The sequence below is a fragment of the Triticum dicoccoides genome, chromosome 6B (assembly GCF_002162155.2).
Source record: "Triticum dicoccoides isolate Atlit2015 ecotype Zavitan chromosome 6B, WEW_v2.0, whole genome shotgun sequence".
NCBI classification, from domain to species: Eukaryota; Viridiplantae; Streptophyta; class Magnoliopsida; order Poales; family Poaceae; genus Triticum; species Triticum dicoccoides.
Window position 1 is genome coordinate 218,890,717 of NC_041391.1, and position 27,358 is coordinate 218,918,074.

At 45.5% G+C, this 27,358-nt stretch overlaps 1 protein-coding gene across 1 annotated transcript; it reads left to right on the forward strand.

The window, feature by feature from the left end:
- Positions 1–13,867: 13,867 nt before the first annotated feature.
- LOC119322172 (protein STRUBBELIG-RECEPTOR FAMILY 3-like) lies at positions 13,868–21,103 on the forward strand. The gene is made up of 17 exons (XM_037595663.1): positions 13,868–14,369; positions 15,267–15,396; positions 15,474–15,542; positions 15,758–15,823; positions 15,942–16,013; positions 16,108–16,179; positions 16,274–16,345; positions 16,432–16,497; positions 17,293–17,358; positions 17,494–17,897; positions 17,982–18,038; positions 18,135–18,520; positions 18,604–18,872; positions 18,970–19,108; positions 19,910–20,049; positions 20,176–20,332; positions 20,614–21,103. The coding sequence occupies exons 1-17, from the start codon at positions 14,249–14,251 to the stop codon at positions 20,698–20,700; spliced, it is 2,373 nt and encodes a 790-aa protein (XP_037451560.1). The 5' UTR covers positions 13,868–14,248; the 3' UTR covers positions 20,701–21,103.
- The last annotated feature ends 6,255 nt before the right edge of the window (positions 21,104–27,358 follow it).

The window sequence follows — 27,358 nt, forward strand, 5'->3', positions numbered from 1 at the left end:
CAGCAGAATCAAATCAACTATCATCATAGGTTATCCTATAGGTTCTACTTGACACAAACACTAATTAAAACATAAAAACACATCTAAACAGAAAGTAGAAGCAAAATTTATTACTAAACAGGAACAAAAACAAAGAACACAAAGAAAATTGGGTTGCCTCCCAACTAGTGCTATCGTTTAACGCCCCTAGCTAGGCATAAAAGCGAAGATAGATCTAAGTAGTGCCATCTTTGACACTCAATTCATAAGTAGTTCACATGATAGATTCATAAGGTAATTTGACTTTCTTTCTTGGAAAGTTCTCCATGCCTTTCTTTAATGGAAATTGGAATCTAATGCTCCCTTCCTTCATATCAATAATCGCACCAATCGTTCTAAGGAAAGGTCTACCAAGTATAATAGGGCAAGAAAGATTGCAATCTATATCAAGAACGATAAAATCTACGGGCACCAAATTTATATTTGCAACAATGAGGACATCATTGATCCTTCTCATTGGCTTTTTAATGGTGGAATCTGCAAGGTGCAAACTCAAAGAGCAATCATCAAGATCATGGAAACCTAGAATATCACATAAAGTTTTCGGAATCGTGGAAACACTAGCACCCAAATCACACAAAGCAAAACACTCATAATCTTTAATTTTAATCTTTATAGTAGTTTCCCACTCATCATTAAGTTTTCTAGGTATATAAACTTCCAAATTAAGTTTTTCATTAAAAGATTGCATCAAAGCATCAACGATATGTTTGGTAAAGGCTTTATTTTGACTATAAGCATGAGGAGAATTAACAACGGATTGCAACAAGGAAATACAACTTTCTAAAGAACAATTATCATAATCAAATTCCTTGAAATCCGACATAGTGGGTCAATACTATTTAAAGTCATGACCTCTCCAATCCCACTTTTACCAAATTTAGCATCAAGATCTAAAAACTCCAAATTCTTGGAACGCCTTCTAACTAAAGTTGACTCATCTCCAGTCCCATTATTATCAAGATTCATATTGCAAAACAAAGATCTAATAGGGGATGCATTAATAACTTTAAGATCTTCATCATTATTTTCATGGAAACTAGAAGAACACGCCTTTACAAAGCAATCTTTCTTAGCAAGCAATCTAGCGGTTCTTTTCTTACACTCATCAATGGAAATTCTCATGGGTTTGAGAGGCTCATTGATATCATGCTTAGGAGGAGTAGATCTAAGTTTAAGAGAATCAACATCAAGCGAAAGTCTATCGACGTTCCTAGCCAAATCATCAACTTTGAGCATTTTTTCTTCAAGCAAAGCATTAAAATTATTTTGAGAAATCATAAATTCTTTCACACTATTCTCAAAATCAGAGGGCATCTTATTAAAATTACCATAAGAATTATTGTAGGAATTTCCATAATTATTAGAGGAATTACTAGGGAACGGTCTAGAATTGAAGTTTCCTCTATAAGCATTGTTTCCAAAACTATTCCTACCAACAAAATTCACATCCATAGATTCATTATTATTCTCAATCAAAGTAGACAAAGGCATATCATTGGGATCAAGAGGAGTACTTTTAGTAGCAAACATCTTCATAAGTTCATCCATCTTTCCACTCAAAACATTGATTTCTTCTATAACATGCACTTTTTTACTAGAAGATCTTTCGGTGTGCCATTGAGAATAATTAGCCATAATATTATCAAGAAGTTTTGTAGCATCTCCTAACGTGATTTCCACAAACGTACCTCCCGCGGCCGAATCTAAAAGATTTCTAGAAGCAAAGTTCAAATCGGCATAAATTTTTTGTATGATCATCCATAAATTCAAATCATGAGTAGGGCAATTGCGAATCATCAATTTCATTCTTTCCCAAGATTGGGAAACATGCTCATGATCAAGTTGTTTAAAATTCATAATATCGTTCCTAAGAGTGATAATCTTAGCGGGAGGAAAATACTTAGAGATAAAAGCATATTTGCACTTGTTCCAAGAATCAATACTATTTTTAGGCAAAGACGAAACCAAACTTTAGCACGATCTCTAAGTGAAAACGGAAATAACTTCAATTTAACAATATCATTATCCGTATCTTTCTTCTTTTGCATATCACACAAATCAACAAAGTTGTTTAGATGAGTAGCGGCATCTTCACTAGGAAGGCCAGTGAATTGATCTTTCATAACAAGATTCAGCAAAGCAGTGTTGATTTCACAAGACTCAACATCATTAAGAGGAGCAATCAGAGTACTAAGGAAATCATTATTATTGGTATTGGAGAAATCACACAATTTGGTATTATCTTGCGCCATGGCAACAAGTAATCCAACACACAAGCAAACATAAAAGGGTAAGCAAAAAAGAGAGAGAGATTGGGAAAGAGAGGGCAAATAAAACGGCAAGGGTGAAGTGGGGGAGAGGAAAACGAGAGGCAAATGGCAAATAATGTAAATGCGATGGAGATGAGTTTGTGATGGGTACTTGGTATGTCTTGACTTGAGCGAAGACCTCCCCGGCAACAGCGCCAGAAATCCTTCTTGCTACGTCTTGAGCTTGCGTTGGTTTTCCTTGAAGAGGAAAGGGTGATGCAGCAATAGTAGCGTAAGTATTTTCCTCAGTTTTTAAGAACCAAGGTATCATTCCTGTAGGGGGCTCCTCAAAAGTCCCACGCACCTACACAAACAAACAAAGAACTCGCAACCAACGCAATAAAGGGGTTGTCAATCCCTTCACGACCACTTGCGAAAATGAGATCTGATAGAGATAGTATGATAAGATAAATATATTTTTTGTATTTTATAATATAGATGCAAAAAGTAAAGAGGCAAATAAAAGTAGATTGAAAGCTAATATGATAAAAGATAGACCCGGGGGCCATAGGTTTCACTAGTGGCTTCTCTCAAGATAGCATAAGTATTACGGTGGGTGAACAAATTACTGTCGAGCAATTGATAGAAAAGCAAATAATTATGAGATTATCTAGGCATGATCATGTATATTGGCATCACGTCCGTGACAAGTAGACTGACTCCTGCCTGCATCTACTACTATTACTCCACACATCAACCGCTATCCAACATGCATCTAGAGTATTAAGTTCATAAGAACAGAGTAATGTATTAAGAAAGATGACATGATGTAGAGGGATAAACTCAAGCAATATGATATAAACCCCATATTTTTATCCTCGATGGCAACAATACAATACGTGCCTTGCAACCCTTTTTGTAACTGGGTAAGGACACCGCAAGATTGAACCCAAAGCTAAGCACTTCTCCCATGGCAAGAAAGATCAATCTAGTAGGCCAAACCAAACTGATAATTCGAAGAGACTTGGAAAGATAACTCAATCATACATAAAAGAATTCAAAGGAGATTCAAATATTTCTCATAGATAAACTTGATCATAAACCCACAATTCATCGGATCTCGACAAACACACTGCAAAAAGAGTTTACATCGATGTAAACTCTCCACAAGAGAGGGGGAGAACATTGTATTGAGATCCAAAAAAGAGAGAAGAAGACAACTAGCTAATAACTATGGACCCGAAGGTCTGTGGTAAACTACTCAGAACTCATCGGAGGGGCTATGGTGTTGATGTAGAAGCCCTCCATGGTCGATTCCCCCTCCGGCGGAGCACCGACGAAGGCTCCAAGATGGGATCTCGCGGATATAGAAGGTTACGGCGGTGGAAATTGTGTTTCGGTGGCTCCCTGGATGTTTTCGGGGTACGTAGGTATATATAGGTGGAAGAAGTACATTGGTGGCCGCTCGAGTGGCCCAGGAGACAGGGGGCGCGCCCAGGAGGGGTGGGCACGCCCTCCTATCTCCTGGCCGCCTCGTTTGCTTCTTGACTTGCACTCCAAGTTCTCCGGATCACGTTCATTCCAAAAGTCACGCTCCCGAAGGTTTCATTCCATTTGGACTCCGTTTGATATTCCTTTTCTTTGAAATACTGAAATAGGCAAAAAACAGCAATACGGGCTGGGCTTCCGGTTAGTAGGTTAGTCCCAAAAATGATATAAATGTGTAAAATAAAGCCCATAAACATCCAAAAGGGGTAATATAATAGCATGGAACAATCAAAAATTATAGATACGTTGGAGACGTATCAGAGCCCGCTGATGGAGGCTTACGTGGATGAAGTGACGAAGTTGGAAGAGCGCTTTGACGGTCTACAAGCAGAGCATGTTCCTCGAGCAGAGAACAACATTGCCGATGACTTGTCAAAGCGCGCTGCCCTCAAGCTACTTGTGGAACCAGGTACCTTTGTGCTTCAATTAACTCAGCCATCCGTCGAACCATCAGAAGAGAAGAACAAGCAAAGGAAGGCGGGCCCCGACAAATACTTTCCCCCAGAGCTCCCAGGAGCCGCTGGTAAGGAAGTTGCTGGGTACCCCAAGCTTGCCGGGGAGCAGCGGCCTCCGGCAGAGTCCCAAGCTCTTGCCGTAGAGACAGTTGCCCCCGCGACAGAAGACATGCCTTTTGTCCTTGCCATCGAGCCTCAGGCTCCAGCATGGGCACAACATACAGTCCATTTCCTCCAAACAGGGGAGGTCCCTGAGGAGCAGGAAGAAGCAGAGAAAGTAGCTTGTCAGTCTAGCATGTACCAGTTTGTGGATGATGTCCTTTACAGAAGGAGGCCGAACGACGTGAAATTGAAGTGTATTCCTCAAAGAGGACAAACTGGAGCTGTTGGCAGAGATACACGGAAGCATATGTGGCTCCCACATAGGGTCAAGAGCCCTTGCCGGCAAAGCATTCCGACAAGGTTTCTTCTGGCCCACTGCCCTCTAGGATGCAACTACACTAGTAACCAAGTGTGAAGCGTGCCAGCTTCATTCAAAGAAGCTTCATCAACTAGCTCAAGCCCTTAAAACAATCCCTCTCTCCTGGCCATTTTCGGTCTGGGGGCTCGACATACTGGGCCCCTTTCCCCGTGCCACCAGGGGCTTTGAGTACTTGTACGTTGTGATTGACAAGTTCACAAAGTGGCAGAAAGTGGAACCAGTGAGAAAGGTGACAACACAGTCTGTCATCAAGTTCTTCAAAGGACTCGTTTGCCATTTTGGTGTGCCAAACAGAGTCAGCACCGACAATGGCACATAGTTCACGAGACACACCTTCATGCAATATATCCAAGACCTTGGCAGCAAAGTTTGCTTTGCTTCTGTTGCTCATCCAAGAAGCAATGGCCAGGCATAAAGGGCAAATGCTAAAATATTGTGAGGCCTCAAAACGAGAACTTTCAATAGGCTGTGCAAGTGCGGGAGGCGTTGGAGTCATAAATTGCCAACAGTTCTTTGGTCAATCAGAACGACACCAAATCGAGCTACTGGCCAGACACCCTTTGCCATGGTATACGGGGCAGAAGCAGTTCTCCCCATGGAACTCACATACAGGTCACCTTGAGTGCTCGCTTATGATGAGTTTGAGCAAGAGCAGTTGCGCCAAGATGATGCAACTCTCCTTAAGGAAGATCGCCTTCAAGATGTTGTGCGAGCCGCTCACTACCAGCAAGCCTTGTGCCGCTATCATAGCCGCAAGGTTCACGCCCGAAGCCTTGAGGAAGGCGACCTTGTTCTTCAGCGTGTTCAGTCTGCCAAGAATTCAAACAAGTTGACGCCAAAGTGGGAAGGCCCCTATCGGGTAATACGAGTCACCAGGCCCGGCGTAGTCCTCCTGGAGACCGAAGAAGGCATTCCGGTGAACAACTCCTGGAATATCGAATATATTTGCAAGTTTTACCCATAGGGCGCGGTTGCCGGGAGCTCCGGCAACCCCCTTTTGTACTAGCCTTGCCGTCAAGGCATGTAACCCTATGTACAGAGCCAGGCGCAGACCCTGTGCACAGTCGGATAGTTTTTAGCATGTACAATTCCCTGCTAATTTCCATGTATATATATATATGTATGCATGCCATGCTTGCCCAGGATATTGTGCTACCTTAGATTCTAGCAGGTACTTGGGAACCGTCAAGGCTCCGTGCCCCTGTCATCTCCCCCTTTCAGCCACTGTGACAACGCTCCAGCAAGAAATTGAGAAGACTACCCGACACGTCGTCCCTAATGACCCAACTAGATAAAGTTCATCTCCTGCCCATTCATGTTCGTAACTTGTGACTTGTGCGTTAGAAAGCCTCGCCACTCTGATTGTACTTAGGTGCTCCCATCCCCGACTCGAACGCTGCTTCGGCCGGGGTGGTTATAGTAACCTTTGGCAAAAAGAGGTTGTCAGGGGGCTGGAGCATGCGTGTGTAACCCGGCAGATGTGATTCTCCGGCAGGCACAGAGGGCGTCGGCAAGATAGCTTGCCGGGGAGACTCATTTATTTTTATTAAAGGGACGTTTCACCTCTACACAAACGTTTACGTGCATGAGTTCCCAACAAAAGCTCATCTTTTTCATTGATATGCTGATACAAGTACAGATGTTACAGAACATAAGCATGGGCTCGGAAGATTACATTTTCTAGAAAGTTAAGATTCGACAAGTGCCTATAAATTGAGAAAAAGGTAAGTGCCTCGTAATCCTCGTTCTTGCCCCTTTCCCCCCAGGTATGGCAGACGAAGAAAGGTGACATGCATGGGGAATGGGACGATGGAGAGCTTGGCGGGGAAGCCCGTCAACCACCGACGCCAGAGCCAGCAGGACGCGGAGCAGATTATGGTGCTACCAGTGATGGTCAGCCGGAGTCGGAGTCATCGTCCTCCCGCCCGCTGTCGTCATCGTCGTTGGCGCTGTCCTCCTCGCCACTGTCGTTCGAAGAGGAGCTTTTGTCGTCAGTGAAACTCTCCACGCAGCACCCTAAGCAGATTCCTGAGCTCCCGAAGACCTTGACGGAGAGCATGCCATTCTCCATTAACTTAAAATGGAGAACGTGCCCCTTCGACAAGCTGTGGGCGTGTGCAAAAGTTTTCCACCCGCAGCGGAGGTACATGACGTGAGGGCGCGAGAAGCCAACATTGACCCACGTGCTGCCATTCCCGCAGCCCCTCATGTGTAGCCTGAAAGTCTGCGGCGGATCTTGCTCCATCACCCGTGTGAAAGGGGTAGGGAGACGGAGATGGCCGCTCACACGCTTGTATAGGCGGATGAATAACTCGAGGGGCTGGTCTCCGACATGGCCGTCCATTGGAGGAGGGGCCGCTAGCGGAAGCGCAGCCGGCGTGCCGCCCTGTCCTCCTATTCTCTGAGCACCGGGGCGGCCTCGGCCTCATCCTCTTCCTCTCCCCCTCATAGCAGGCTCCACCGCCGGAAGCTCTGGGGGAGGACGAGCGCGCTGTCGAGAAGAAGCCCTCATCACAGCCGTCGAAGCGCCGGTGCGCCCTCTCACCATGGCGAATGGAAGAAAGATGTCAAGCAGGAGGAGGAGCGAAGGATGAGTGTGGAGAGACACCATCCCTCTCCCTTTTTATAGAATAGCAAGGTCGGAGCCTGGCCACCCAGCCCAAGGGGCGGTCGCCCCGCACGACCAATACGACCTCCTGAAGTACAGGGAATTGGAACCGACCCGCTGCCTCAATCAGCGACGCCTAGTTTTCTGCCTCAACGTTAATGCCCACGTCCACCGCCTGCCATTCCCAAAGCATGCGGGACATGTGGCGAGCGAGTCAGAGGCATGGGAACAGCTGGGGCGACCGTTTTCCACCCTGTGATCGTGGGGTGTGGCGCCATGCAGGCTGCGACCCGAGTCCACTTAGTAAATGAGTAGCGCCCCTGCGAATCCCTCTTTTTTAATAATAAGGGAAACACAGGCCGCCTCTTTACTATCAACTGCGGGATTACGCAAGCATGTTGAGGCCATCCCACGCACGACCCCCACGCCACGCGCTCGACGTGGATCATGGGGAAGCGCAACTACCGAAGAGATCGTGGAGGATTAAGTTCCTGCCACGCGTGCCCGCACACTACTTTGGGCCTGGCCCAACTACGCCTTGCGCTTACTTGTGGCCCAGGCCCAGGGGATCCTGTCGGTGTACAAAAGTACGGGCTCTTTTGTACCCCTTACTTGTGCACGGGCAGTTGTAGCCACACCTGTGCCCGGGTCCGGCAGGACAACAGAAGATAAAATACAAAAGACTACCATGATAGATACTCGAAGAACAAGGAGCAGGAGGCGAGCTAGACCTCCCCCGGCAACATCCTTGCCGGGGCGACATGCGCAGCACCAGCAAGCCCACCACCCTTGGGGCTGAGAGCTCTGACACCATCGACAACATTAAGACCAAGATCTGAGAACGCATGCTTGGTAGCATGCAGGTCCTCATAAAGATTGACAGCCCACGGGTCCACGTGGGACCAAAAGACAAAGACCCCCAGCAAGACCCTTGTCGGGGATGACTCCAAGGCCCCCGGCAAGCCTTGTCGGGGACAATCGCTGGGCCGCGGCCAAACCCGCGCCCGGCAAGGGTTCGCCACCTCACCACCACTCCAGTGCGACGATCGGCGTGCCAACTAAGTAGACGCCTGCGTGGCGGCATGCAGATCTTCGTGGAGGATTTACCATTGCGCCAACACAGCAACTAGTTAGCCAACGTGGCACCTCATGCCTCGTCAGCCTGGATGCGTGTCAAAACAAGGAGGAGCGGCGACGAACGGGGTGGCTTCCGTTGACGGGACGGGATGGCAACGCATTAAATGCGTTTGTCCTACAGTATCGAGCGATAAGCTCGTACACTGTAGCTTGCCACCTCCTGTGTGCCACTTTAGAAACCCCTTTACGTATAAAAGGAGGCCCAAGGTATACAGAGAGAGGATTCAGACTTTTGGACCGTGCTCGCATCGTAGCTAGTTCAAAAGCTCAAGAACACATATACCGAGACAAGCAGGACTAGGGTATTACGCATCTTTGCAGCCCGAACCTGGGTAAAATCCCCTGTGTGCTAACTGCTAGACCTGCTCTTCGTGCAGCTAATCCCCCGCCGAACATAGAAGGGATCCTTGTGACCCCATAGGTGTTCCTTTCCCCGATAGATTGAATAGGGGACAAACCCCTAGCTGCATGGTTTACTTTCCCTTGCTTCGATTGCAGAGTAGGATTTAGGGAGGATCTTGGAGGTCCAATAACAAGGAAATCTCATATCCGGGAACCAACTTCCCGCCAGGAAAGAAGGGAGCTATATATAGGCCCCACTCGCTTAATCCCGTTGAGGATCTCATGCAACATTCACAAAGTGTTTAGGCAGACAAAAATAATGGGGGTTCGGACCCCTGGATTTTTCAGACTGGTATGGAAGCTACTGACCGACTAGGAGTATTTCCTGGAGCAGCCTCGGAACCTCTGGAGCACCTAGAACATGCAACACAAGAACAACGTAAGCCCTCATATGAACACCACTCTGATGGCTTTGGGCTCTTTTGAAGGAAAAAACAAGCTCTAGATACTCACATAGAGAACCAACCAAATATAACCAAAATGAAGGACACATCACATGCAAAAATTAGAGCACTCTATGTATGACATGATCTAGCTACTTGTATGATAGCCCTCTTTATAGTGTGACTATCAAACTTATAATCCGCTCCCACCAAGAATGTTGACTCCAGTAGAACTAGGAAAATCACTCAACTACTTACCTTTACCTTGGGCATTCCGCTTTGAATTCGATGATGATGTTCATGCTTACCTCAAGCCGAAATCCTTCTCTAGATCACAATTGCTTGGTGAAGCTAATAAATCTACTCCCTAGTTTCAAATAGGAGTTTCCTTTCACTAAGCACATTTTCACTTGTACATTCTAAAAAATGGACCACAGACTTTGCGCATATATCCTCCCGGAGTGCTTATCTTGAACTTGGTCTTCTCAACCTTGATGTCATCTTAACATGAGCTATTAAGGATTGCCTTTTCAATGTAAGGCCATGCATGACACCTAACCCACATATACAAAATGAGAACATAATAGACATGTTAGTTCACAAAGCGCGCTTCACAATTGTTTACCGTACCATGAGACTACCCGAACCCATGTGGTGCATCATTTATGCTTGTGTGTTGATCAACTGGAATCCAGTCATCAGACTTCATATTGGTCAACCTTTATCTTCACTTCATGCTCTATCTTCGTTTCTTGACAAAATGAACTCCTCACTTCACTTGAATATAAGTCTTTTTTAGAGCATCTACAGCCGGACTTTGCAAATCCGGCCCCTCAAACGCCCGCAGACGCGCCCGGGCGCGTACGTGGGCACTGACCGGGCACGCCTCATATTTCCTTCTTCACATCCAACTCTCTCATATTCATCCCTTAAATTCATACAAAATCATGCACAATATATTTCTACGTACTACGTTCTATACTACTCATATTTCATCGTCGCCGGAGATGGCCTGAGTCGCCTGCGCCAGAGCCGGAGCTGCAACCGCCAGCGCTGGAGCCTAAGCCTCCTGGGTTGGAGCCTGAGCCGCGTGCGCCGCAGCCTGTGTCGCCTCCATCTGCTGCTGATGAAGACGCCTGGCCTCTTCAGCTGACTCCAAGAGGATGGAGTTCACGATTGCGTGCTGCTCCGGCCACACATCCACGTCCTCCTGCATCTCCGGCGCCTCCTCCTCCCCCATGTCCAGCGGTGGCTCCTGCTCCTCCACATCTTCCTTGTCCACCTCATCCTCCTCTTCCTCCTTCATCTCCTCCTCCTCCTCGAAATCCTCCTCCTCGAAATCCTCCTCCGATTCCAGAGGTAGCCCCGCTTCCCTTCAGATCCGGACCTGTTCAAGGAGGAAGAGACGGTGCTCAATCATGTAGTGGCGGCGGCATGGGGGCATGGCTACTAGGTGGATGGGTGGAGTGGAAAGTGGCGGCGGCGACAGACAGGAGGAGGAAAATGTCGATGGATGGTAGGGTTTCGGTGGCGCCGGTCGACTTAAATAGCCGGGCAATGCACTACATGACCCGCCAGAGCGGCGCTACACGGTGGCGGACGCGGCGTCCGTCAGACCGCCGGGTTTCTGGGCATTTCCGTGTGGGGCCATGCCATCAGGCCGACGTGGCGGGCATGCCCGGCACACCCGGGCGCCCCATATTTGGGTTGGATATGGGGGTGCCGGTCAGCCTGGGCGTTTGAGAGGTCTGTCTGGGTCAAAAAATCATGACTGGGCAGTGACCAGGCGGCTGGCCCGGGCGTATGAGGCGGGTTTGAAAGGTACGGTTGTAGATGCTCTTAGAGATTCCAATATGGACTACATACGGAGCAAAATGACTGAATCTACATTTCAAACTACGTCTATATACATCTGTATATAGTCCATATTGAAATCCTTATAAAGACTTATATTTAGAAACGGAGGGAGTAAATTTGATTATTTATGGTTGTAAATAAGTAAGGTGTTTTGCCTCACAGTAGATAGTTAGAAAAAAAGCTAGGGGTATTTATTTGTTCAAACTTCGAAGGCTTTATAAGAAATTAGGAGGATTCAAATTTGTAGACAATTTCCTAAGGATTTTCTTTATTTGCACTATGTTTTATAGGATTTTTCCTCCCACTTAATTTTGTGAAAAAAGACTTTTTTTAGGGGGAAAATACCTTTGTTTTAAATGTTCAAACTGCCATTGAATGAACCTGTAGCATTGAAAGCATAACATTGTAATTATGTGTTTTGAGTCTTTTTTAGCAAAACTATTTTTTAACCTTAGGCGTTCATTTGCTCTTCTCTTTCTTGCCGACGCTTCTCCTCCCTTGAGTCCTTCTTGGTAATCATGCCCTCCACGGTTGCGATCAAGGTGATCGATGCCGCATCCTGCTTGTCCTCCTTCTTGGAGTTGGTCTTCCCCCGCGGCCGAGGCTTCTTGCCGTCCCCAACCTCCTCCACGGCTTGCTTCCCACCACGCGACTTGAGGGCGGCATATTGCGCCTTGAACTTCTCCTCGTCTTTGATCACCCTAAAGCAATGGGAGAGGTTGAAGCACTTGCCATTTGTGTTGGACCTTGATTGCATCCAAAGCTTGAAATGCCTACAAATGTATTTCATGCAAGCATATTGACAAAATGATATGCAAAACGAACATGCAAGCATAAACTTGATGGCACAAAAAGAGGGCGGCTTGCTAGCATACCATGTCTTGCATGCCGATGCCGCTCACGGGGCGGGCCTTGACGCTCTCAAGAGTGGTACAAAACTTGTTGCACTCTTGTTGGATCACCCTCCAACGCTTCGTAATGGACACCCACCCGCGCACGCTTACAATTTGGTACGGTGGAAACTTCTTGCGCTCATGGAATTCACGGTGGACACGAATCCAGAAGGTTGAATGCTTTTGTTCGGCGCCCGCCTTGGGGTCTTGCCCAATGTCTCTCCAACACTCGCAAAGAAGCTTGTCCTCGGCCGCCATGTATGCCTTGGTCCGCTTGCTCTTGTGCTTCGACTTCGGCCCGGCGGCTTGGTTGGCGAGCTCGTCCTCGAACAAAGGCACCCCTTCGATGTCGCACTTGTCCTCTTCCTCTAGCCCGTAGTCCTCCGGGAACTCATGGTTGAGAGGGAAGCCGTCCAGGTCCAGGCCGATGTGATCACGCATGAAGGCGGATGATCTTCATTGAAACCAGCGGACGTCGTGAACGCCCCTCAGCCATCCTGGCTTTGTGTCTCGTCGGGATCGAAGCCAGTGGCCTGCGCGCCACCCTCGAAGATCATGGTCTGCATGTAGTCGTCGTCGCTGGCGGCCGGCATTCCGTCGAACAGGTTGCGTGCGCCCGACAGCTGGTCGGCTGGAGTCTGCCGCGCGCGTTTCCTCGCGCCTCCGACTGACGAGCCAGCGGCCACCGGTGTGGCGTTGAGGTCGATGGGCGCGGGCGCGGGCGTGGAAATCGCGACCACACTCACCTCGTGCGAGCACTCCCCCGAGAGGCGGGAGGCCTGCGGGGAAGCTGGGCACCGGGTGCAAGCCGACGCGCGGGGCGAGTCGGGCAGCATCGTCCGAGGGAAGGCGGATGAGCCGGTGCTGACCGCGGCGGCCACTGCGGCGTTGACGATGCCGTGCTGGCTGGGGTTTAACCCCATCATGTAGAGCGCCTTCCTCGTTGCCGTCACGACGCGGGCGTTGGTGACCCGCTGTTGCGCGGCGGCTGCCGCGATGGCTTCATCCCTCGCGTCCGCTGCGTGCCTCCGGTCCTTCCTCTTGGCGACTCCTTTGCCCGCTGTTCGGGCATCAGCACCTTCTTCGGCTTCGGCGCGGCGGTCTTGCGGGGGGCGCGAGGCTTGCCTTTGCCGGACGAGGCGAGGGAGGCGAGGCCGACGGCGGCGTCGAGGTCGAGGTCGTCGTCCATGACGAGCGTGGGGCGGGAGCGCGCGCGTGCGAGAGGGTTTTGGGGAGAAATGGGAGGAAATGATGGTGGCTGTCACCGACCGACGAGCCCGTGAAGAGGAGTAGGCGCACGCGCGTCCGTCTCATGTCCGCGCCGACGTAAATCCGGCTCAAAATTAGGCCGAAAATGGGTCGCCAGGCGGACGCCAAGCGAACGCGCGTTCGTTCAGGTCAGCACCTCGGGCCGACTTTTATGTCCGCGCTGATCCAAACGGTCGGCGGCGGACGAAATGAGTCGCCCTATTAAAATTGCTCTTAGATCCTGATTTCAAGCCAACAATAACAAACGTAGACAAAGGGGACAATCTACTCCACCAAGTAGCACATGGGAGCGAAATATGACGATGGCATCCATCCAAGGTTCCGCTCCCAATCCTGCAACGGATCTCCGTGTCAGCAGGGCCCCCATCCCCTTTCCCCTGCACGGCGCCGGTGGCATCAGTCTCACGAGAATAAAAATCGCATCAAATGCCATGTCCAGATGCAAATGCCCCCTTTTTTTTCCCATTTGCCTTTCCCCCTCAAAATCCTCCTAAACCCTTTTCTTTCCCTCTCCTCGCCTTTCCCCATCACCACTCACCCACTCCCCCCTCCTTCTCTATCTACCTCCTTCCGCCTTTTTCACGCCCGTTGCTCCCGCACGCTACTCGCTCCTCACTCCATTTCTCTCACTTCGCCGCCACTCCCACAGGCCTCTCTCTCTCTCCCCCCTCCCCCTTACAGCTACTAGATTCTAGAAGCCAACAAAAACAGACGGGGGCGAACCAGAAAAGCAAAACCCCAAGTCACCACTGTCAGTTCTCTCCCTCTCCCTCTCTCTCTCTCTAGATCTGCGCGAGCCTCGGTTTCCGCGATCGCTGGCTGCGGCGGTTGCTCCTGCAGCCCTGCCGCGCCGTCTCGTGCTGCTCCCGCGCGCGCGTGTGCTCGACCGGCCGATGCTCCACTAATCCGAGGCCGGAGGGAGCGATGCGGGCGGGAGGCGGGTACCTCGGGCGGGCGGGGGGTCGGGTGCTCCTCCCGCTGCTGTTGATCGCCACGACGGTGGCATTGCTGCCGCGGGCGCTCGCCCTCACCGACGCCGCCGACGGTAAGCGCCCCCCCTGGTTGCTGCCTTTGCTCTGCTTGCTGGCTCTGGCTGACGAATTGGTTTCCGAGCCGGTTTGAACGGGATGTGCTTGCTTTGCTTCGTTTGGCTCTACTGTTTGTGCAGCGATTGTTCGGGGGGAACGGACGATTTGTCGGTGGAGGGGAGGGGGGCGTTAATTTTCATGCAGTGCTGCTGCACCAGTGGTTGGTGAGAAATGTGCTGGGTTTTGGTTCCGCCGATTGGTTCAGCTTGGTGCAGCAGACTGGTGAGGGGTGGGGGTGTGGGTTTGTGCCGTATTTCTGGATGTCATGTCGTCACTGAATTTGTGTGTGCCTGTCCGTGGAAGCAACGATGTGATGATATCAGACAATTCGGATGTCGATGTGGAGAGTGGAGGCTGAGAGCGATGTTTTTGGTCCTGAGGCAATGTGGTGCCATGTTCTGCAGACTACCATCATTGTCGATGCCAATTGGGGAGATACGTGTCTGCTTTCAGTTAGGAGTTGGTTGCGGTGGAAAAAATGCAGGATAAAGGCGTGGAAGATTGGTTAGGTTGCTTACCGTGGATGCGAGCTTTGATCTAACTTGCGCTTGCAGTCCCTCGTCGCCGATAGTTAATGCCAACATGGGTCTCAGTGGTAGAAAGCTGTGATGTAAAATGTGGCTAACTGCGCGAGTATTTTCTAGAGAAATGGTCTTAATAGCTGTTTATAGTACAATGCTGGATTGCGTCTCCAAGTACCTGATTTGGTTGTTCCTTTTACACAAGTGGCGCTGTACTTGCAAATGCAGTTGCAATTTATTTAGTATGTGAATCTATATTTTATGCCTACCGATGTTACAAAGCATTTTGTTTCTTGCTAATGGCTTGTTTGTCCTTCCATTTTTTGAATGCAGTTTCTGCTATAAATGGATTGTATGTTGCACTTGGGTCACCAGCTCTTCCTGGATGGACTGCAAATGGTGGAGACCCCTGCGGTGAGAAGTGGCAGGGTGTTGTATGTATTGGCTCAAATATAGACGCAATGTACGTCAATTATTCTTTAAATTCCTTTCCCTGGTAGAACTTTATATTTTGGGCTTTTATCAACTCATTATCTGTAGAAATTTTATTGCTGCAACGATGGGAGGACAGCTGGGAAGCCTAGGGAACTTCACAGCTATAACCACAATGTAAGGGCCTTCATCGTCAATTTTATTCCCTCACTCATGTTTGATAGTTGTATCATCTAATTATTCTGTCATATATTCCATGGGTGTTTGAGAAAAAAAACTATGTTCCATGGGTGAATTAAGAACTTCTAGGGGTACATGTAATTATAGGCAGAAGTTATGTTGTCCTCTTATCCCGATTGAGCTTTTTGAGTATTTACTTACATTTTTTGTAGAAATCTTAGCAACAACAAAATCACCGGAACTATACCAGATGATCTACCTGTTACACTGCGGAATCTGTAAGTTCTGTTCTTACTTTGTGCAGCTCCTTGTTCAAAAAATAAATAAATTGTGCAGGTCCTTTAAGTGTTTCTGATTACATAACGAGATGATCTTTTTCTGTTTCTTGCTGCGCAGTTTTCTCTCGGACAACCAACTCACTGGAAGCATCCCCATGTCGCTATCAAAACTTAACAGTTTAACAGCCATGTAATTTATTATTTTCCCTGTAATTAAAAGAGCCACATATTACTTTCCTCTGCAAGCTGTCTCACTCAAGATCTGTCATTCCGTCTTTTCTCAGGTCACTCAATGATAACCATCTCGATGGACAACTACCAGATGCTTTTGGCTCCCTTGTTGGACTTATAAACCTGTAGGACTAACATATTTCTCTCTCTTTTTTGTTACTCGCCCTTAATCTTCATTCAGCTTGCTGATTACATTTGAGCTTTTATCGCAATTCACAGGGATATTTCTTCCAACAACTTCAGTGGTCCATTGCCAACTTCTTTGGGAAACCTGTCATCACTAGTTACGCTGTATGTCTAGCCTACAATTTCTTTCTTGCATTTTTCCTTTTTGGCTACTTTCTTTTTACATTTTCTAATAACATGCTATTTCACAGGCGAATGCAAGATAATCAACTATCTGGGACCCTGGATGTGTTGCAGGGTCTTCCCCTCGGTGATTTGTATATCCACATTCTCTTTGCTGATTTACTTATATTAGCACATCAAATAATTGACAATGTTAAAAAGGGCAGCCCCAGTGCATGTAGCTCCCGCTTGCGCAGGGTCTGGGAAATAATTGACAATGTTCTGTTTATAAAATCAAATATTTGATCAGTTAATTGTTGATTTTATAAGAACCTGATTGCTAAACAGAAACTTTCTTTCGGTCATTGTATAGACATTGAATTTGACTGCAATTCGATATAATTCTGGACTTGCGTGCAAGTATGGCACACAGTTTCTGCCTTATTTAGCATAATCAACCTCGAATTTCCTCAGTCAAGGCTGTACAATTCCCCCCGCAAAAAAAGGGCTGTACAATTCCACATACTTAAACAATGTATATGTCAGTTACACACTTGGCTCTGTATGTACAATATGTAATCAATTACAAAAAATGTAACAATATTTTTATTGGTTAGAAGGAACAGCTCACTGGATAAGTAGTTTTGCATCTCTTATTTGAGCCCTTTATATATTGTACCTCCAGTTCTCCTCTGTGCTCCAGTTGTTTATCAGGACAATGGTATCTCAGTATTTTGTTTCTTTCCTACAAACCGTTCTACAAAACAATAACCAGCCAGTACCATCTTTCATGCAATGCAGTTGATTTTTGTGATTAATAAAGAATATTGATGTCAATCAAACTCTTAACTGTCGATCCAGTTTGCAATACAGATCATTGATAGCTTTGGTTTTTGTAATGCATACAAATATATCCGCTTTGTTGTGATAATTTATTTCTCTTTTAACAGAAATATAGAGAACAATTTATTTTCTGGACCGATTCCTCCAAAGCTACTCAACATACCAAATTTGAAGTAAGAAACATTTTCCCTATTTCAGGTTTATTGGTGTCTTCTACAATTTCACATTGTTCTTGTATCTATATAAAGAATATTTCCTGCACTCGATACTTACACAGCTTATCAAGCAACTAATTATTTTTCCTACAGAAAGGATGGGAACCCATTTAATACCAGCATTGCTCCTTCCACGTCACCCTCTTCAACACCGACAGGCCCTACACCGACACAAACACCATCATCTCCTTCATCCCCTTCAGGAACTCCTTCATCGTCTAATACACCCTCGAGCTCTTCTAGTGGATCCACAGCTCGAGACAGCAGATCATCCTCCGGGAAACACAAGTCTTCAACCCTAAGGACCGTTGGATACGTTTTTCTTGCCATTGTGCTGTTCATAATTGTTGTGCTGCTGGTAATCTTTTGCCTGTCCAAGTACCAAGAGAGACAGAGACATGATTATACAACAAGTCAGGTGGGAAGGGTGCACCAAAGAGTTGAAGAGCCTAAAGTCAAGCAAGCTTCAGCACAGTCAAGGAACGACGTTAAAAAAGGTCTACTTTACTTACCTTTCTGTTGTATAATATATATGTTCTACTCTGTTATTTATATTGTGGTATATGATGTTTCATTAACAGGCTCAGCTGGGGTTCCTGACAGGAAGCCTGTTCGTGAAATAAATTTGGCCATACCAGGTACAGATACTTGTAAATCTGACCACTAGTTCATACTGTAATATTGTTGACCTGTTTAAGTCCAAATGTATAATGTAATTTATCAACTGCTGGCAGCTGCTCTGGAGAAGCCTCCTGAAAAGAGAGAGGAGCGTGTAATTAACTTGGAGCGAACAGAGTCGGATATTTTTGCTGTGGAACCTCCGCCACCTCCACCGCCGCCGCCGCCGCCACCACCAGTGTCCCCACCACCACCTCCACCACCACCGCCGCCGCCGCCAGTGTCCCCACCACCACCTCCTCCTGTTGAAAAAGTGATTGTTAATCCTATTGTTAGGCCAGAAAAAAGAGCTAGCACCCCACCAAGGGCAGGTCCCTCGACATCTGCAACATCCTTTTCTGTTGCAACACTTCAGCAATATACAAATAGTTTCGGAGAGGAAAATTTAATAAGAGAGAGTAGGTTGGGAAAAGTATATCTGGCAGAACTTCCTGAAGGCAAAGTATGTACAATGTATTCTTCATTTACTCAAGAGGATTTTATGCTTACTGAAATGCTGTCCTCATCTTGTTTTATCCTATACAGTTACTGGAAGTTATGAAGATAGACAATGCCAATGGAAGAATACCAGTAGATGACTTTCTAGAGCTGGTTGCGTGTATATCAGATATTAGACACCCTAGCATCCTTGAGCTTGTTGGATACTGTGCAGAATATGGACAGCGGTTACTTGTTTATAACCACTTCAGTAGAAAAACACTACATGATGTGTTACATGAAAGAGAGGATCTAGATAGTGCACTGTCTTGGGGCGCCCGTCTCCAGGTTGCTCTTGGTTCAGCAAAAGCCTTAGAGTAAGCTGCATTCTACTTCAAAATACCTTTTCACGAATGATTAATTTAGCTTGTTAAGGGGCTGCCTTCATATTTAAAATCAATGCTCTTCTTGCAGGTATCTCCATGACACCTGCGAGCCTCCAGTAGTGCATCAGAATTTTGAGCCAGCCAATGTGCTTCTTGATAATAGATTCTCAGTACGTGTTGCTGAATGTGGACTGTCTGTATTGACGTTGTCAAGTTCTGTTACACAGGTAACCTCAAGTGTTAGTTGTAACTCTTGTGCTTAGGGTGTTTTAGCCTTTTTTGTAACCAAAAGATCTACAACATTGATTAAAAAAAGAAAATTTACCATGTTTACTTACAATTTGGAACTGTATGTTTTGTCAAGATCTTAATCCTTTAGTCCTGGTCTATCTGACAATGAGTTCATGGAGGATAGCAACTTCTCTTATGTAGAAAAACATGGCACCCCAGTTCTATTACTAGAATGAAACTTGTAAACAAGATCTGTTTCAACAGTACAGTACAAATTCCGAGTCTCGAAACACCCAGTCGTTAACTGGTTGAAATCCTAACAAATTATCCCAAGTACTGACCAAAATAATTAGACATGATTTGCTGAAGCATCACTAGACTTCATGAAGTATCATTTTGTTTTCCAGTGACCTTCAGAAACGAGCCATTGCCCCACAGTTGTTCAGTTGATTTCCAGCTTCATCGTGCATGAACATACTTACATATAATTATGGAGATAATATAGAGCTAGCAAAACTGTGAGCCCCTGACATTGACAGCTATTAGGTCTAGTCCAACAATTTCCTTACAACTAGCTAGTTCTCTCTACATCTTTAGCTATTTTATGGCATGAAAGGCAATTGGAAAACAAAAGGAAATTTGACTTGATCTATATTTATGGATTAATTATCTAGCAGTTATTCTTGCTTCTGCATTTGTTTTAGGGGATTCTTGCTTCTGTACTTCGGTGACGTGTGCAAATGAATCTGAAACCTATAATATATGGGTACTCACAGTTGCGTTCCTTTTGATTTCAGTTGTCTGGTCGCATGCGGGCACTACTAAATTACGAGGCACCTGAAATCCAGGAATCTGGAACTTTTACTGATCGAAGTGATGTTTACAGTTTCGGTGTGGTGATGCTAGAACTTCTTACTGGTCGTAAACCATACGACAGGTCAGTGATGCAATGTAATTTGCAGTGCTCAATCAGGATCCTTTTTTAAATGTTTTTACATCATGCACCTCCACAAAAAATGCGGCGTTCTGATGCACCTATTTGTTATTTTCTTAAAATATGCAGTTCTCGTCCGCGACATGAACATCATCTTGTTAGATGGGCCCAGTCTCAGTTTCATAACATCGAATCACTAACAAAGATCGTTGACCCTTCTATTCGTGGAGAGTGTTCTGAGAAAGTGTTGTCTCGTTTTGTCGACATCATCAGTCGTTGTATTCCGGTAATTCAATGCTTCCATTCCTTCTTAGCTAAGCTGTACTTTCGAAGCACAAGACATGATACAATATGTGCTGCTTTGTTATAACTAGCACATCCTTCAGGTTTTTGTTGCTCAGATTTTTCTTTCCAATATGAATACTTGGGGTAAAAGCCATTATTTTCTTGGTGTCCTATAAACTTGTTCACTATGATATTCCGGTTTTATTTAGCTCGTTTCCGAGGACAGCAATATAATAAGATGATTTTATTGAGCATGTGGCTGACCCGAAATTTCTTATGCAGCCGGAACCAGAATTCAGGCCGCCAATGTCTGAGATTGTCCAAGATCTAGCGAGTATCTTAAACGCTGCTGGTGAGGAATCAGAGTGATAAGCAAAATCAAGGATGGGCAATATATATCGAACGTTGGCGGCGGCGCAGCCAGTGAAGTATATTCAGATGAAACATCTAGCACATTCTGGGGAAACCCTGTCAATATTTTTATTGGACAACACCGTCAACCAGTGTACATGCTGATTTGGAGCCAGAAAGGAGGTAGTGGTACAGCCCCCTTTTGGGGAGGAGGGAGGACATACGGGGATTCTCGTTGTTCCCGGGCAGAAGATCCTTGTATTCTAGGCTTCTAGCCATGATTGTATGAGGTGTATCTCTAGTAACCACCTATAATTTTGGATAGTTTTTTTAACTTATTACCTTGAAGTTAGTGATGTTCGTACGTTTCTCTGCATGCCCGGGTCTCGTCTATCTATGAAGACAAAAGAAATGTTTTTTCTTACTCTGTAGTTTTAGAACTCTTAATGCTGTTGTAGTATGGTATAGATGCTGTGCAGGGGCAAATGAAGTCCCTCACTTGACATGCATGCTGTTCCTAAATATTTGTCTTTCTAGAGATTTAATAAGTGACTATATACGGAGCAAAATGAGTGAATCTACACTTTAAAATATTCTATATACATCCGTATGTGGTAGTCCATTTAAAATCTCTAAACAGACAAATATTTAGGAACGGAGGGAGTAGATTCTACTCTGGAGGCAAAAGTACCCAGTCCACAAACATCGCTCACATGCACCTTTTGCTACAGTAAAATTAAAAAAAGGTTAAAAAATCCTGAAATTTTTTGTCAACAAACATTGATGGTCACATCAAAATCAACAAAATTGAGGCTCCAAAATGCTTTAAAAAACAGTTTCTTTGGAGCATGATTTTGCTTTTTTCCTCTAAAAATGTCATTTCATCACAAAAATTGACATGCATGTGAAACACACATCAATGTTTGTTACCAAAAAAATTCAGATTATTTTTTGAAAATTTTAAACAATTTTTTGATATTACTACATCAAAGGGTGCATGTGAACTCGGAGCTCACATACTCCATGTCGGAGTTCATGCAAAGATGGTAATAGTTCTAAAACCACATATGCACGTCTTCTGGCTATGGATGATGAATAGTGCTTGGTGTGATATTTTGTTTGCAATTTCTTATGGCAATGTGTAAACCAACTTTATCGAAAGGAATGACTATATTAAGAGTAAAAGAATGTGTCAAGTTCAAAACTAAAAAAATCTTCTGGTTATGGCCTTTTGGGTAATGAATGGTGCTTGATGTGATATTTTATTTGCATTTTTTATGGTAATGTAGCCCTCGTATGTTAGATTGCTGTGGTGTAAACAAAGTTTGTCAAAAGGAACGACTATATTAATAAAAGTTAAAAAAATGCATCGCAAGAGAAAGTAAAAAAATGTGTTACACCCAAAATTAAAAAGAGCAATGAGCCTCTTTTCTCTTTTTTTGGTCTTAGGCCTTTTATTTTAACAGCATGTGCCTTTTTCCTCACTTTTTCCTCTCTTTTTTTCCTCTCAGAGTGGCAGCTGATTGCATCCGTGGAGGCGAACCAACGACAGGCAGCCCGGTAGATAAGCAGGGTGCATCTTCCCACCGCGGGCAATATGGGACAAAAGCTTTTCAAAACTATAACATGCACCCTCCGCAACATGGACCAACTCGGTACGCAGGGGACACGACACACAATCCGGCCCACGTGAAGTCTCGGTATAAAGGAAAAATGAGTTATTTATGTGAAATCACTAGTTAAGGAGCACTCCCCGCAATGATTAGTCGCGGAGCGCTTCCCGCTTGTCAAGTGTCGCGCGCGGAGCGCTCGTGAGACTTTTCCGGGACGCTCCGCGTGCAACACTTGTCACATGCACGACCACTCCTGTGGTTTTTGGTTTTTGGTTTCCCTTTATGATTTTTACTTTTTTCACTTTAGTCCTTGTACTTTTAATGTTTTGTAATACATTTTTGATCTGTTTTGAGATCTATTTCTCTCTGGTGTGGCTAAACCGTCGCCGCAGACTGTTCTTTCTTTGCCGTCGTCTCCGGCCGTCGCATCCGCCGCTCTTGTCGTGTGGTTACAGCGGCCCTCGTCGCGCCCGCCGCGCTTGTCGCCTGCCCTTACGGCGGTCCTTCTTTAGCATCGACCGCGCTTCCCCATTCGCGATATCATCGTTCCCTACTAGTTGCCTTCGTGGGTTTCCTGTTTCCCTTTTAGTTTCTCTTTTTGTTCCCATTATATCTCCGGGCTATGGAGATTTATGGGGTAGTTACGGGTGGGGGCTACCAACACTATTAGATGTGAAGTTTCAACTCGGTTTGTGGAATTAGTTCTTGATAATCATTGTGTTCTTTGCAGGTATGGCCTGTCCTTTTTGCCGTATGCCGGGTGGCCCGTGTTCTTCTGTTGATTCTTCTGTAGATGTGTTCACTGTGGTTCTGGATCGGCGTTGTTCGAGTCGTGTTGTAAGAATAACATTTTATATTTGATCAACTTTTGGCATACACCCTTATTTCTTTAGTTCTGCTGTTGCTATTTTGAAGGGAAATTATTCTAGGTATTCTTTTTTTGATCATGATCATTCGTTTTTGCAGTATATTCCATGCAGTGTTAGAGCTCATCTTGCTCGTTACATCGAGGAGTGTAAGGCTTTAGCCATAAGTAGGGGTGACAGAGATACTGATCTTGCTCTTCACTCTAGTGAGGGTTTTTTGTATGGTGTTCTGTTTAGTCAAGGTCGGATGAGAAGCAAATTGCATGGTCCTTCCTGGGAAGATTTGGTCATTGATTATGGTTTTCGTCACCATGATAGAATGACAGTTAGGCTTGAGCACTATGGAACGTTGATTGGTGTTGACTTTTATCGGGGTGGAGATATGTTGTCTCCTTTACCTTTTGTTGGTAAGGTTTAATTTTAAGGAAGTGTTTAACTTGTTTTATTTCACATGATTTTTCTGTTACTTTGATCCTGTTTAATTTTATTTTTGTAGCTCTTGATGGTTTGAGCGACTCCGAGAAGCAACTTGTTGGTAGTTGTTATTGCACCCGTGGTGTTTTTCTTAATTATCGGCAGATGTATTTCATGACGTGCCAACTCTTTGATGATGAGTACATACCCTGTTGTCCTTTTGTTCACATGATTAATTCCATGAATGTTAATGGTCATCATATGGTCAGATTTATTTTCCATTATTTTTCTTTGTTTATGTTTATTTATTTATTTTTATTATTTCTTTTATTTCTAGTTTTTAATTTTTGGTTTATTTCTAATAGCTTGATGTTTTTGTCAGGTTATTCCTGGCATTGTTCTGAGAAGTTTGAAGGAGTTTGTGACATTTCCCAGGACCGACGTTTTAACTCTTGAAGTTACTTTGGTATCTCGTGATGATGATATATGTGTGAGCACTCCTTGTTGCTACTTCGTTGGCTTGGGTAATAGGATGATGTTCAAAAAGGAAGGATTTAGTGATTTTCTCCAAGCATCGTCTATTGAAGTAAACAACTTGGTGCTCATAACTTTCAAAGAGCGTGATGAGAAGCTTGTTATTATCTTTCATCTTCTGCCACAGTGATGCTAGTTATAGGCTTTGATCATAATGGATTTTGTTTAAAAATCTATGCTACAGTGTAATGTTATTTATATATGAACCTCAATGTTCATTTTTGCACTTCATTTATAGTAGAGGCATGGCAGTGCATCTCTTTTTTAGATTTTTTTGGGATGGATGTTGGTTAATTGGAGGCATAGTTATACATAGATTAGAGGCACCTGTGTGCCTTTGTTTTTTCTATGTTTCCTCTGGCATAGGTTGTAGAGACATGAATATCTGTGGAGCATCCAAGAGGCACGGGAGATCAAGCATGAATAGCTTGTACAGTCACGATGCATGTTACACGAGGCACGGGTGTTTGGGCATTAGAGTCACGTGAGTGTAGCCTGTATAGGCAGGAGGCACAGTTATAGATTGGTGGCACAAGTATAGGTTGGTGGCGGTCATGTGTGCGGAGCACGTAGGGTCACTGTGGTTTTCATGTGAGGCACGTGGATTGAGTAAACGCAGGCATGGAAGTGAAGTCATTAGAGACACGTTGGTGAAGTCACTACGGGCACGTTTGTGTGGCTTATGTTCTGGAGGCACTGGTATGAACCCTCTTGATGTACAAAACGTGTATATTTTATAGAGGCACGGGAGTTTGACAGGAGAGGCATCGGTGCGAATACTTTGTTAGAGAGGGTCATTTGCGTATGGCAGCTCAAGCACAAGTGTGAAGTCCCTAGTGTCACGGGCGTGTGGCACCACAAGCATGGTTTGGAATATATATTTTGAGAGCCACGGCATCCTACAGAACATAGGTACTTTGCACACAACAGTTTATTTTTGTGGCATCTTACAGAAACGAAGTTGTGTGCAATAAGCAAGGAAGTTGCGAATGGACAGAGCAGTGTTTGATGTGAAATGTGGTTAAACTAACCAAGTGCTTGTCCCTTGCATGTGTGTACTGAATGTTCTTCTGCAGTATTTATGAATTATTCATGCCAATGTTGAATAAGCATTTTACAGAAAAGTTAACAACGATACAATCACATATTCTTTGTAAATGGACGATGCATCTTGTGTAGGATAAATATGAAAATTATAATATAACATCGTGTCATATATTTATCCTTCTATAATTATGGATACAATATATGTTTTCTCAATACTAGGAGATAACTTACTAATTGCATTTAGACATGCAAAATGTATTACGCATTTGTACATGAGCACACCAATGTGTTCAAACGTAAAATAGTAATATACTACACACAGAACCTTTGAGCAACAACAATCATATTTACAACATAGGTTAGTTTAATGTAGGCATTTATTTTCTCGCAATTTACCAACAACTGTTTCCCTTCTTGTGCTTCCAGCCATTGGTAGATCCGTCGTCTTTGTTCTTACGTGGGCGGAGTCTTTCCGTCATTGGTTGTTGGTGGAGGTGACGTAGTCCGTTCTTGATGATTAGGATTCTACGGTATAACTCGTAGCTAACATACCCGTCTTTTGTTGCGTACTCAAGGTGTAGCGGGGATAGCGGCTTCCACTCCCAGAACTGGTGCTTCTCCTTTGGGAATGATTTCTTCATGTTCTTTTAGGAGGGGTCGGTGATGGCCGCTGCAAGGTCAGCCATGGAGTCCCTTTCTCCACTGCCCTTGATACAGAATTGCCTCTGGATGTCGACGTGGTACTCGTCTGGAATTTTAATCCATGCACGGGCCAGCATGGTCTTGTCGCTCCTGGTGTCGATGCTAGCGAAAGTTACCGCTTTGCGTTGCAGGAAGTCAAGTAACGTCTGGCTAAAAAGCACGGACACGGGGACGGAAAGACGGGGATACGGATACGGGAATACGGGATATGACATTTTCCAAAAATAGCCATTCGGGGATACGGCAAGTATATATAAAATAAAATAGAAATATGCCATGTAATATAGAGTTAAGACAGAAAATTAAAGAGAAATAGATCAAAATAAAGAATAGACTAGAGTACTGCCCCATTTGGTGTCTCTTTTATCAAGTGCTTGATCGATCCTCATCCCCCCATCTCATTGCAAGTTGCATCTTGCAAAACACATCAAACACAAATTGGCTACCAGCTGTGGCGCTTCCGGATGCCATGCCACTTGCTAGTTGCTACTCCCTCCGTCCGGAAATACTTGTCGCACAAATAGATAAAATTAGATGTATCTAGAACTAAAATACGTCTAGATACATCCATTTCCCCGACAAGCATTTCCGGACGGAGGGAGTACCTATCAACAAGTGTGCAGCAACACAAGTTGTTAAATTCAGAAATAGGCAGTAGCACTAGCAGGCTAGCAGCAGCAGCATCAGCCCAAGCAGCACAAGCGAGCAGCAACAGCATAACAAACAGCAGCAGCACAAGCAGAGAGGTAGCAACAACAAGTCAACAACAAGCTAGCAAGCATCCAGACCCAGTAGCTTAATCCCTTAATAATGGAACAAAATCTGAATCTGAAGAATAAAAGAGGAAGAGGTTGAAGAATGGAGAAGCTGCTGGGTTACCTACAGGCTACAGCTGCGAGGAGCTGAGGAGGCGAGGAGAGAGAGAGAGACTGGTGCTGGATGGAGGAGTCGCCGGCGCCGGCGGCGGCGAGTCCAGGTGATGGGAACTTCGATCCAGAAGGTGGCGGCTCCTTCTGTTCAAGCTGGGAGGCAGGGAGCAGCTCGAGCTGGGAGGCAGGGAGCAGCTCGTATAGAGACCCTGCAAAATAGGGTTACATATTGGGCCGTGGCTGGGCCGGGGGTGTGTTTTTGGGCCAGGCCGTATCCCTAACGTGTCCCCGCGTATCCCGGCGTATCCCAGTTGTTTTTTCTTTTTTTAATTCGAATTTCGGGGATACTCCAAAATTCGCGTATCCCGCCGTATCCCGCCGTATCCCCGTATCCCACCGTATCAAGACGGCAGTTCGGCGATTCCTGGCGTGTCCGTGCTTTTTAGACGTCTGGGAGCGCTCGGACATGCAGTAGTGGTATACAGGACATGCTCACACATTGCAAGTTGGATGACGGCGATCCCTTGTCGTATGTAAATGCTCTTACGTGTGTACTCGAGGTTGAGGCTAACAAACTTGTTCTCCTCCCCCTTCAACCATTCCTCGTACTTTTTGATGATTCGCTCCACAG

Bases quoted from the DNA above. Each gene is read 5' to 3' on its own strand.
- LOC119322172 (XM_037595663.1), top strand. From the start codon at position 14,249: ATGCGGGCGGGAGGCGGGTACCTCGGGCGGGCGGGGGGTCGGGTGCTC. The intron at 18,873-18,969 runs GTAAGCTGCATT...CTCTTCTTGCAG, and splicing joins GGTTCAGCAAAAGCCTTAGA to GTATCTCCATGACACCTGCG. The intron at 20,050-20,175 runs GTCAGTGATGCA...TAAAATATGCAG, and splicing joins GGTCGTAAACCATACGACAG to TTCTCGTCCGCGACATGAAC.